The 13,227-nt window shown below is 43.1% G+C and overlaps 1 protein-coding gene across 1 annotated transcript; it reads left to right on the top strand.

The window, feature by feature from the left end:
• The first annotated feature begins 467 nt into the window (after nt 1–467).
• ism2b (isthmin 2b) lies at nt 468–11,425 on the top strand. Its single transcript, XM_080048448.1, has 6 exons — nt 468–1,073; nt 5,109–5,360; nt 6,352–6,685; nt 8,489–8,626; nt 8,747–8,815; nt 8,962–11,425. Exons 1-6 carry the CDS (start codon nt 963–965, stop codon nt 9,477–9,479), a joined length of 1,422 nt encoding a protein of 473 aa, XP_079904574.1. The 5' UTR covers nt 468–962; the 3' UTR covers nt 9,480–11,425.
• The last annotated feature ends 1,802 nt before the right edge of the window (nt 11,426–13,227 follow it).

Genomic DNA, 13,227 nt, shown 5'->3' with positions numbered 1-13,227 from the left:
TGAGATAAAGTTGTTTCCAGGGTTTAGCAATCGGAAAAACAATTAAAAGAAAATTAGATGTGATTTTCAAAGATTGTATGAACAAGAGAAATCATCCCACAAGACATTGGCGAATTATTACACTTTCAAATTTGGCATTCAAGTCAGGAGTATTTGATAAAACATACTTTTCTCGTTGAGTTAGTGAATGTCCACTTTGAACTAAGCTAAAACATGAACCTTATCAAGAACCCCAGTGGCCCAACGCAACCCCCCTCCACACAGCTGTGAGCAATAAGCTTTCCCACCCCCAACTACTCCAGCATCCACCCCCTGAATGCGTGCGTAAAAGGCAAGTTTACCGAAACCGGTTGGCGAGGCTGAACGCACACAGAACACATAGACAGGAGACACACACACATCCACTCGATCCGGTGGATGAACTTCAGCTGGATAATGGATTAACGCATCAGACGGAGATAGCAAAAACGCACAGCATTCTCCGAACTCCAGATGTCAATGGATTGGAAGAAAACACACACACACACCCACGACGGAATGACTCACAGTTTAAAGTAGTCGAATAAGCGAGCACCGGTGCGGACGGGGAGAGATTCTGCGTGAGGTATTTGACTTCCTTCTGGTATTTCAAGCTCTCCCAACTGTGTGGGCTTTTATGGGGTAGAGTAGAAGTTCGCTCGACCCGCCATACGGACTGACAGTTGCTGCGCCTGTGCCAAATATGGATAGTGCGCGGGATACCTCTGGATGCTGGTGCGCATCATCTTCATAAAGTGCGATACTTCGAGACTGAAGAGGGCTAAAACTTGATTTGTCCCAGAGTCAAAGTTTCTGACAAACGTCGGACAAGCAGGACGCAGTAGCATCCGCAATACCGACGAGCACATTTAGGGGGAACAGTTTAAGAAAAGCCTCCAAAGTACTTTTTCGAATCATCACAGGAAGCTTTGAAGTTGGCGAAGATGCTTCGAGAAGTGGCGTGGAGATTTCGGACGCTGCTTGTGATTTGGGCGATACTTCTCATTGGTTTGGGGACAGGGTATCCTACCAGACACAAGAATGTTGGCCACAAGGTATGTTTGCTTCGCTTTTTTTTTGTATATTAAGTTCAGCATTTCATTGCAATAGGTTTCAAAAAGCTGCAAAGACTTAAACAAGCACACCTGCCGTTGACAACGTATTCTTTGGAGTCTAATAGTTACTGTTGTAAAATGTCCACTCTTTTGCTTAATACAGCACCTTCATTTATTTCGACTAATATTATATACTAAAATTGAAAGTACTATGCAATTAAGATAAAATAAAATGTGAAAATAAATACACTTTTCCTAAACTAATATTGAGTAAGTAGAATCATCATTATTGGGTGCAAAACACATGAACATTGAGTGCCTTGTGTTGAAAAGTTATTTCCAACACATTTTGCATTTAAATGTGTTGCCAATGCCTACATGTCTGTTTAATATAGTTAGGTTGTCATAGATGAATATTACATTTTGTACAGTCACGTCTCTTTCCAACCATTACCCTCATTCATTTTCTATCAAACAAGTCAATCAATTACTTGAGCTGAAATCTTCTCATCAGTACTTGCTGGTCTCTTTTTTTGCACTCCTCTCCATGTATAGTAATGGGTTGCACCCTGCTATTATAAATCCAAAACTCCCTTGTCACACACACACACACACACACACACACACACACACACACACACACACACACACACACACACTGTGCAGTGTGTGGCGGTCCACAGGAGTGTTTATGTTACGTGCTGACATATTTGGATATCAAAGTCTGTTTGTGTGTGTTTGTGTCAGGGTTCAGTTTTAGCCTTTGAACTCTCCTTGTGTGGCCCCCCAAAGGATGCCCTATTGGGACTCTCTCTCTCATCATCTGTCTGATTGATGTCGAAGCAGAAAGAGACAGAGAGGAAGAAGAGGGAGTGGGGGTAGGGGGTTGGAGAGGGAACAAATTAGTGAGAAGGAAAAAAAACTTGCACTGTGGCTTGTTCGATTGTTGATTTTTGTTCACCAGACTGATACAGTTGGCGACTCCGCACCTTCGCCTCTGTGTCCAGCTGGATACGGTACCTTAAGTGTTGGATGGAGAGCAGAGATTAGTGGAGGAAAAGAGAGAAGGAGGAGGGGAAGCCCAGTCAAAGCGAGTGCCCGGTAACGAGATGCTTATGTAACCAGAATAAGGCAAGCCCTCTGCATCTCTCACACTGCAGCCTGGGTCAAGTGTCACTCATCTGATTGTTTACATTGGCTCTCTTTTGTGTTAATGTGGAATTTCCTGTTTTTGGGGGTTTTACCCCCCATCTCTCTGCAAAGGAAATGGGGTGGAGGGGTTGACCTCTTTTTCCAAATATCGGGACCATGTTTTGCCATGTTTTCCCCAACTGTTTTGTACCCCTACCTCCCACCACAACACAACCTCACCCGAATTGCACCAGGCATGCATTTGTTGTCCCGTTTCCATTGGCGAAAAAGATTGCGATCAAAGCGCGGCCCATAGTTTATTGTTCTTCTGTAATGGTTTGGAAACAGCCAAGTGCAGAGGCCTTTGATATCTGCGGGAACATAAATCAGGGCCGCCGCCACACTGCCTTGCCTTCCCAGCCCCCTCCCAGCCCCCCCCCCCAACCCCACCGGATCCCATCCCTGCTGCCCCTCACTTCAGCCCCCTTTCTAAACCTTGTTTCCCTAACCTGAATGTGTGTCACCACTAGGGTTGTCACGAGGACGGATTACTACCGATACTAGTCGATGCCAAAAAGGTTTTTGTATCGACTATTAGATCTCTGGCATCTTGACATCCCTAGTCACCACCAGTAGTAGCAATGCCAGTCTAGTGAAATCAGGGCACAGTTGCCAGCGTTGCCTAAGAAAGCTGGACTTAATGTTTTCTTCTGAGAAGAGAGAAGCAGTCTATCCAGACCAGGTCGATTGTCCCCCAATGCATCTCCCTCCCTGTTATACACACCGCATGCCATTAGCCATTGGAGCCTTTGATCGAAAGAGCCCCACTACTGAGAGGAGGAGAGCACACAGGATCATAGGGAGCAAGGGGGAGGAAGAAAGGAAGAGAGTGATATACAGGGCGAAAGATTAAAGGATCCAGATGTGTAACAAGACGAGATGAGGAGGGTGTGAAAGTATGCAGCCTCTCTTGTGACTCTCTGGACCTTCTGTGTCTGTGTGCATGAGTGTGTAAGTGTGTGTGAGTGTTGTCACTGCTGACAGTGATGCACTCCAGGGCCAAGGTAGAATGGAGCATCACGATGGAGGATTTACCAGACACCAGACATTAGGTGAAACACAAGAGAAGCTTAAGCACCAGGGCCTTTATTCCTTGCTGTGTTCACAGAGAGGTAGTGTCGTTAGTTCTTAGTTGGTATTGTTTACCTACCGTTTCTTTCCATCGATTCCAAACATAATACAGCAGGTTGGCAGTGAAAAATTAGTATTGCTGCATTAATATGAAAAGAGATTTTTCTTTCGGTTTTCATGGACAATGCAAAAAATGTTGGTGTTTAAAGTTAGCAAATTAACTGGGGAAATAAAAACAACTTACCAACTAAATAGCAAACCTATGCAACACCTATGCTGCTTTTGATTATTTTACTTATCAATTAATCTGCTGATTGCTTTCTCAATTCATCCATGTCGCATTTCTTTTACAGCATAAAAGGTCAGGCAATAGTGAAAAATGTCCATTCAAGAAATGTGGTACAAAATGTGGTGAATGGTAATGGATAATATTAGCTTACAGTTTTTGCAGAGGTAGAATTACCGATAGAAAGGCTAAATATCCCCAAAAGGTAATATACTTTTCGCCACTAGTTTACAGATATCTGGGGAGGGGGCCAACTTCTCTTCATTCATAATTTATCATGCCTGACGGGCTTCTCCTCTGAACAGCCATAATGTGTTAACATGCTTGAATTTGACCGGCCACATAACTTCTTTATGGGACAATCACAAAGGCAGTGAGTGAAAAGTACACCCTGTTCTAGAGGCCATAACTATAAATCAGCAACCGTTTGGTCATTAATTCAGACAATTCTTTACCTCCTCAGCCCTCTAACTGCAACTGGTTTGCTCCAAGCAGACCACAAACTGGCTGAGGTCAAATCTCAAGGTCCCGTTCAATCATATGTTTGGGCCAATTTAGCATATTGGATGATATCGACAGGAGTCAACGGTAGACAAGGGTTCATTAGAGGGTTTTGGATTTTGGTTTTTACCACTGTCAGCCATGAAATGAATATGTGTGCTGATGGATACGAAACAGTCACATACACACTGAAGAATCAGACCAACCAAAATCAAATTTCAGTGAACAGTTCATACATTTTATCTACATTTCCCCAGCATTGTATTGCCACCATCAATTACCATTACTCTCAGAGATCAACATTTTTCTCCTTCTTTTCTTAGTAACTGTAAAATCTGAAAGGTAAAGGAATTGGCTGCCCTAGTGGCAGCAGCGCAGCATGTTCAGACATACTCGCACCATCCCAGGGGTCCCACGCCTCGCAGGCCCTCTCATTAAAGCTAAAAGAGGATCCCTCTGGCACAGTCCCCTCTTTGTCCACGGCCTGGATGCCATGCCTGTTGTGGGAAAAAGAAAAAATGAACGAAGGCTGGTTGGTCACTTGGCTGGCTAGTTGAATACCTCGGGGGGCTTTTTGGAATTACTGTCCAAGCCATGAAGTGATACATGGTTTCAAGGTTTCTTCCTGGAAACAGAAGACTAATTGTTGTTTGTACACATCAATGAGCCATTATAAATGATAGATCCTTTATGGTAATTGGTCAAATTATGACTTTGTTCTTGTCATATTTAGCTATGACTTTTTTCTTGCAAAATTCCAGCTTGATTCTCGTAGTCTATTTACTTTTTTACCTCTGTCGTACATTTGCCATTGTCCTTTAGCTCATTTAAAGTGCCGTCTGCACACAGTCATTATAGATGAAGAGATCATCATGGAAAGCATTCCCTGTCCACCATTTCAAGTGATGAAACCTCTCAAATCATTCCACTTCATTATTCTGGTTCCAGATAAACTTTTCATCTTACGTCTTAACTTGCACTTACAGGCTCATGGCCACCCAATACACAGCAGTGGGGTCCAATATGTCTCTGAGGCTTTGGAGCACCAGAACCAGGTCCAGAGCCTCCTGCCGGAGCCCAACAGCCACCAGAGGAGGTGGACCCACCCCCAGCATCGCTCCGTTGGAGTTCTTCCACAGCCGGAGCCTGAAGAGGAGACCAAACCCTTCATCCTGGATCTTAAGAACTTTCCAGACCTGGCCAATGCTGACATCAACTCGCAGAACCCTAATATACAGGTGAGTCGAGAGAGGGGGGGAGGAGTACTCCAAAGTTTAATCCTGTATTAGTGTGGCGTTTTTGTCTTTTTTCGCAATATGATTTCTTTATTTGATGTGTAGAAAATCATACTAATCTTAGAGTCCCTAACATGTGCAAAGGGGAAACCGGCTCTGTGATCATAAGTGTTAGCCATTTAGTCTTCATTATGTCCTTCTACTGTATATTGACCCAAAAAGTTCATAATATTGTTCTGTTTAACTTATCTAATGGCAGCTATCCTCTCCAACTCTGGTCAGTGTAATCAGGATGTGGTTAGAGGGACATAATGATGCCGGCCTATGTCTGCATCAAGTACAGAGAATGTGTGTAGCATAGGCTATAGACCAGATGTACCATACTGTGACCAAAAGACTCATAACTAAGACAAAATAAATCATTTCCAATCACCATGTCTTTTCTAACTGTGAAATTGATTTAACAACAAGTTACAAGTTACGGTTGTAGACTTCCTGTTGCCTAGTCTTCACATCAGCTCAAGTGGAAGTGCTGTAACATCTAGGATGAGTCATATTGAGGTAATGAGAGGTAGTTATCCAGAATAAATGGCCACATTCTCTCCCTAAAGAGGATTGTTCGGTCGGTTGAATGCTTGTGCTCACGTCTGGCTGGCTTAGACTTACATTCGGGGAGTGCTCTCACTTGCTGAAAAAAAAAAAAAAAAAAAACGTCTTTGCAGATTTGAGATTAAGAGTTGTTGAGGTGATTTCTTGAGAAGAGCTTTTAACTCAGTGGGTAAAACGGCAAGAAGGATTGGAAACACTTTTTTGATTAGATGTTACAGCCAAACACATCAACACAAGACAGTGCAATCGCTCATTGGAATTTCATGAATTTTGTAAATTGGGTATGAAGTTTGGATAGTTGAGACTTTCAGGAGAGAGTTGTTGAAATGAATGTGTCCATGGATTACTTCAGGTTGATGGAGACCCTCTCTTTTTTTCTATGTAGGTAACCATTGAGGTGGTGGACGATCCCCAGATGGAGGTTGAGATGGAGCTGGCCAAGGAAAAGGAGTGGCTACCCTCCTCTTCCTCGTCCCCCTCTTCCACAGTAGACTGGCTCGGAGGCAAGAAGCTTTTCTGGCCCCTTTTCTGGAGTTACACTGATGCCGATTCCAGCGAGGACAGTAACAGCCGGTCAGGCGTAGAGGAAACGGGCGAGGAAGAGGAGGAGGAAGATTACTCCCTGGATTACGGCAGCGAGGAGCCTTTACCCAGCGGAGTGGGCGAAGACTGGGATACACGTTGGAACGAAGGCTGGGATCCCATGCAGAGCTACTATGGTAAGGTTTTTTCCAAGTGGTGCAGTCGCTGGCTGCCAGTACGGCCTCACAGCTTTGAGGTAGAATGTGCTTTATCTGATTTACGCAAGACTATAATGTAATGTACCTTTTTTTTAAATAAAGAATTGTGAAAGTAAAAAATTTGAACATACAGTCACTAAATTTAGACATATAGATAATGGGAATGTCTGGAAGGGCAGCCAGAATGAGAGAGATGAGAGAGAGAGAGAGAGAGAGAGAGAGAGAGAGAGAGAGACAGAGAGACAGAGAGAGAGAGACAGCTAGAGAGACAGAGACAGAGGGGCTTAAAAAGCCTGCATGATAACTTGCTTGACAGTCAGAGTGAACCAAACGATGCCAGCATGCGAGGCAACTTGAGCACTCGACCATCAGGACATTGTGGGTTACGGGCACTTTGAAGTGGACACTGGTCGTGCTGGTCGCAGAGGCCCGCCTTTTGAAGATGGGCCTGATGCGCTCGCTAATGGCAGCGTGAGGCCGGCACTGTTCCCGGGGACAAAACAACCCTCTGCTTGTGGACAATTAGAGGGCAGATTGGGAACACAGAATGACAGGGGCCATTCGGTCGGCCCTTTCATCCTTTCCCGGGACCCCCCTCCCCACCACCAGACCCTGGCGGCCCTCACTGCCCTCTGCGGCTCGGCCTTTTGAGCCAGTTCAAGAATTTCGGGGGGCTTTCAGGGCTCTGCATAACTTTTATAGCGCTTTACTCCCTCTTTATTCCTTCTTCCTCTGGTGGGAAAATGTGTTGTGTTTCTGCTTGCACAGACAACTTATTCAGTGGTAAAAATAGTAAATAATGAGAGATAGAGAGAAAGGTGTGCATAGGGAATGAAAGTGAGAGAAGAAGGAAAAAGAAAGAAAGTCTGATGGGCTCTGCAGTGGGTCGGCCAATGTGTGTCTTCCTGTAGATCAGAGCAGTCATGGCTTACCACAGCCTGAAGCTTGAATTCTTCAGAGAAATTTCCCACATATACAAACCTCTGCATGATTGATCTACTAGTTTTTCTAATGTTTTTGTAGGTGGTTGTTGCACACACCTACTCTGGTGTATTGGTATCTCAAAATGCGGCAACAGGTGTCTAAAACCAGGCTAGTTTTTACTCTTTAACCTTTCCCTTATCTGTTATGTCAATACATAGACTACTAGACTATATCTGTTTAACTGGCGTGCATGACGATGAGCCGGCAAAGGGCAACAATGCCTATTAAGTGGTCACATCTAAAGCCTCAATGAACATAAATCAAGGATGTCTGTCTCAGCTTCCTTCTTCTGTAATTAAGACTCTCCTGATACCTCATTCCCGTTTGGCCACATGGCGAGTTGGCAGCGCCCACAAAGTCAAATTGGGTGCTCACTACACCCAAGTCTGTATTTCTGCACCCACCTCGCCTTTAATCAAGAATGACTTGTTTCCAGTGTTATTAACACCACAAGGAAACATGGTGCGGAGGCGGACAGCCACAGCACAGCTTCTCTCTCTAATTTTACTTAAGCCTTCTAAAAAGAATATGGGTTTGCATGGGAAATGTTAGACCAGGAGAAATATGTCATTTAGAAGACATATTCTGGAGAAGACTGATGAAGTAGAAACTCTGTTCCCTATAGCGGAAAACTGTTCTGTAAAGTTTTGGCAATATTTAAACTATACTGCGCTTTCATTTTCATTGAATCATGATGAATTTTCTTAGTAGTGCAAAGTAAGTTTTGATCCATGTGTATTTGTAATTATGTGAGTTTGTTGCACTGATTAAGTTAGAATTTTGCTTTTTTTTCCACAGAGAAAGACACAGATGAGTGGACACCGTGGTCTCCCTGTTCGGTGACATGTGGACACGGGGAAAGGAAGAGGACCAAGTCATGTGGCTACTCCTGCACTCTGACCGAAGCCTCTAAGTGTGACCTTGAGCTTTGTCCTGGTGAGATCCTATTTCCATTTTATGAAATAATAATAACAAACCAGTGCCAGAGTATTGAGGTACTTTTATTCTGCTTTCTCAGCCGTTGTCTAATCAACAGTACCACTCTTCTTTTTGTAGGTGATGTCAACACTGTGGTAGAGCCTTTTCCTTTTGAAATGGAGAATGGCACAGAGCCGTTTGGGACAGGTGAGACATTCTACTGGAAAGTTGTCCAAACCGCTTTAATAGATTTTTGCTATAGGTCAGGTATAATATTCAGACTGAAGTGACCTCTAGTTCATACTACCATGAGTATCTCTAACACAGTATCATTTCTGTCCCCTCTCCAATAGACGTGGACAGCTGTGAGAAGTGGCTCAACTGTAAGAGTGAGTTCCTACAGAGGTACCTCCACCAGGTCATGTCTGAGCTGCCCAGCTGCCCTTGTTCCTACCCCTCTGAAGTGGGGTACACTGTGGTCAGTGTCTACGATGAGACTCATGGCCGGCAGTTCCGCTGGCGTGATGCAAGTGGCCCCAAGGAGCGCCTGGACATCTATAAACCGTCAGCGCGTAGTTGTATCCGTTCAACACTTTCCAGCGACTCATCTACTCTTGCAGCGCAGCACTGTTGTTACGGCGACCGTGGACGGCTGATCACGCGAGGGAAAGGCGCAGGCACGCCTAACCTGATCAGCACTGAGTTCTCACCTGAGCTGCATTTCAAGGTGGATGTGCTGCCTTGGATCCTGTGCAAGGGAGACTGGAGTCGCTTCCATGCGGTGCGGCCCCCCAACAATGGATTGAGCTGCCCAGAAAACCCCCATGAAGACGTGTTCATGAATGAACTGGAAGAGGCCAGGGAGTACTGAGAGACCACAGCCAAAACTACCACTTCACTCAGCCAGTCAGAGGGCCCAATCCTAAATTGAGAGGAGACTGCCTACCTTACAAGTCATGACATATTACTACCAAACCATGCATCATGCATTGACTCAGAGGAAATACACATTTGTGATTTGGAGATTTGAGTGGTTTAACAATGATGAAGTGTATCTGTCTCAAGTTAGGATTTGGCAAAGTGTCCTGATATCAGGCTCAACTGAACTGAACTGAACTGAATGATAAGAATGGAAAAAATACAGTGTTCTCCCATCGCTTGCCAACCTGTTCCACATGTGGCATGACATCAATCTCTCTCTCTTTATATTCAGTTCACTCTCCCGGGTGCGTGTAAGCACGATGTCTACCTACTGGCTTTTTTGATGGAGTGCTTGTGATTGACAATAGTGGATATGGTTAATATCATTATCATCCGATTTGTAGGTTTCACATTATGGAAATGTATGAATGTGGGCTGGTTATATTGATGACACAACACATGCATGGGAAAAGTCCAACAGATGAATATCCCAACTATGCTGCTACGTTTAAAATCTTTCAGGTTTTGCTAAGGAGTTAAGGGGAACAAGACAACAGGATATCAGTAGACCCAAAAGATGCCACATGCATTCACAATAATGTTTTTGAAACACTAAAACAAGTAATGTTAGAAGAGTTGGGGACCTCAACCAGAGAGGTAAGCTGAATAGGATTTGAAACATTCTGTCGTCATTACAGAACTGGCAAGTGGCAATACGTAAGAATCAGCCATATGCAGTACTGGTAAGGGAATAGCACATTTGATTTCAAATGTTATATCACAGAGATTGATTTTGTGGAGATATATGGTCTGGGTGCCAAAGAGTTAAAAATCAGACTTGGTGCCTGTGTAAATCCAGTCTCCTAAATCTCTATGGTGCAAATATAGAAGAAAACAAACATCTACAGTGAGTAAATTGTGCTCATAGATGTGCGTCTACAATGTTCTCAGGGGGACTAACTGACCATGGTAATCAAATTTGTTAATTTACGTTGAGGAGCACTATTTGAACTAATAGAAAGTTTAAAGATTAAAACAGATTAGTAGGAGGGTATGGGATGTGTAATCCAGATCGGAAATGATGAACGGATAATGTTTTCAGAAAGCAATTGGAACCCTTTTAACTGAATTGATGTTGATGCATTGTGTGTGGTAGAAAAATGTCATTGCTGTTTAAGTTGTTGGTCTAGGGTCTTTGAGTTGATGTACAGAACATGAATGGATAGAAAGGACATTCTTCCTCAAGTTAACACTCCTGAAAGGTCATGTAGTTTAGGCCTTTATTCTGGATAACATGGTGAATATTTTAGTTTGTCACTATTAGGCAGAAACATTTGTCAGAAAAGTAGCAGTAGTTGTAATACAACTTTAAAAACTGTGGCAGTAATCTTACATTTACATAGAAATACTTTAAACTCCAGGAATTGCTCCTTCTATCCAGTCTAATTCTGACTATGTTTGCTCCAAACCTTTTTTTCAGGAATTCTGCTTCCAGATGTGTATTTGCGAACAGACAATTTGCATTTTGGAATCACTGATTTTAAAGGAAGGCACTTTATTTGACATATATATACTGTATACAAAAGTTATATCAAAATGTACTCATGACATTTGTTGATGTTATTGTGAAGGGAAACTCGCCAGAAATGCTGCATTGCTCTATGAAAGAGCATATATCAAGTGTTCTGCTGAGGAAAGCATGATCTTAATGTGGTTTCTGAATTTAGTATTACATATATGGTGTTGTACAGTATTTATTTGTCTGTTCTCTTTTTTTAAGTTTGCTGATACTATTAATTGTCTATATACTCAACATGGTGCACTAATCGGACTGAGAAATGAAGGCACCCATTATCAAAAGGGAAACCACTTGCCTCGTGTCACTTCATTCAGCAACATCAAGTGTCTGTGTTTCATTCTGCTTTGTACTGCAGTGCTCTATGAATATGTTGTTGCAATTATGCTGAAGAAATATATAAAGACCTTGCATTCATCACCAGACTTTTCAATGTGTCGTTTATTTTGCCACACGTTCTGGACTGTGTAGTAGAGCCAAGCATAGCTGTACTCACTGTAAAGTCAACTTCCTTGAACACAGCTGAGTAGTTATGCTCTCTATTGACTGAAATACCAAACTTTTTCCCGTACTTTTCCCCTCCAACAAGACAGGTACAGTGCAGCAAGCATTCCTGTAAAGTGAAAAACTTCACTTCAGGCACTTCTTTGCTTGCCGCAAGGCTTTATCTTAAAACAACCAATGGTCACTGTCAACACCAACCAGAAATGAAAGGTGCCTTGGTCCACTACCCCAAACATCTGAAAATTCCTTCATATCAGGAGATAAGCAATATCAGATATTGCAGTTTCATGTAAAATGAATAGAATTTGGGGAAACAAGCTAATTAGCTTTCTTGCCATCAAAGGAAGGTATAGTATTCAGTGTGTGTTCTGTCCAACGTAGCTAAGCAGCAGCTGTGATGCTAATTCGGTCCCGAGCCCTGAAACGGCGCAAAGCCCTATTGAAATAGCTCGGATTTTAAATTTTTCCCTATTATTATTCCCTATCATTATTCTTAGTGTTTTTTTTTTTACTTTTGACCCCTTTACCATGGAGGAAAAGTTGCGGAACACGCCCAACTGCAAGTCAGCCATTTTGGATTTAGTGCATATTTTCGTGTTTTTCAGATGTTTCATATTTTTACAAAAGGATCCTAGAGATTTCACCCGATTGACGTCAAACAACTTCTAAAAGCACCCTATCTCCCAATCAAGTCCAGTGTTTCCCACTAATGTATCATTCCGTGGCGGGCCGCCACACTTTCATTTTGCCCCGCCACACTTTCATTTTTTTTTTTTTTTTATATATGTATATTTTACTATTTAAAAAATATACATGTATACATTTCATTTGCAATGCGCGAGTTTCACTTGGAAACAATAGCATTTCCGCATAAAAATCTTTAACGTGTGATTCGCGCTGTGATCTCAAGAAACAATATTTCCTTCAATCATGGACGTATTATCAGAGCGCCGCTTGAGGGATCGAGGCTTCAATCTCCCCGAGTCAATCAGCCCCTCCCCCTGCGGTGTCAACACGCGCTGTGACTGTATTGCCTTTGAACACTCTAATTTTTTCAAAGTAAACGCTTCGGACCCCGCGGGACACTCAGTTAAGAGCATCGAGGGGGCGCCGAGAGGCAGGGGCTGGGACAGACGGTAGCTCGCCTCGCGGCGGACTGTCAGCTCGATCCCGAGATCCAACTACGAGCTTTTTAACTGCAGCAACTTTAAGATACGCTATTGGAGCTGGAATTACCGCGGCTGCTGGCACCAGACTTGCCCTCCAATGGATCCTCGTTAAAGGATTTTAAGTGTACTCATTCCAATTACAGGGCCTCGAAAGAGTCCTGTATTGTTATTTTTCGTCACTACCTCCCCGAGTCGGGAGTGGGTAATTTGCGCGCCTGCTGCCTTTCCAGCAGAGCACCCTCTGCTGGAAAGTATATTGTGAGCTATCCTTCGTGATTGTAGTCACAATTATTTGAGTACTAGTAATTCAACAATCTAATAAAACAAAAGGGCGCTTGTGTTCACTCTTTTGAACCACAGGTAACCACCACCTTTGCTTCATTTTTTTGATGGCTCAAATGTGTATCATAGAAAATGATTTATTCATTAACCATTGATAAGTGTGTTAA

Source organism: Ammodytes marinus, assembly GCF_949987685.1.
Source record: "Ammodytes marinus genome assembly, chromosome: 19".
Classification (NCBI taxonomy): Eukaryota; Metazoa; Chordata; class Actinopteri; order Uranoscopiformes; family Ammodytidae; genus Ammodytes; species Ammodytes marinus.
Note: the sequence above shows the minus strand (reverse complement) of the source record. Positions and strands in the feature narration are given on the sequence as shown.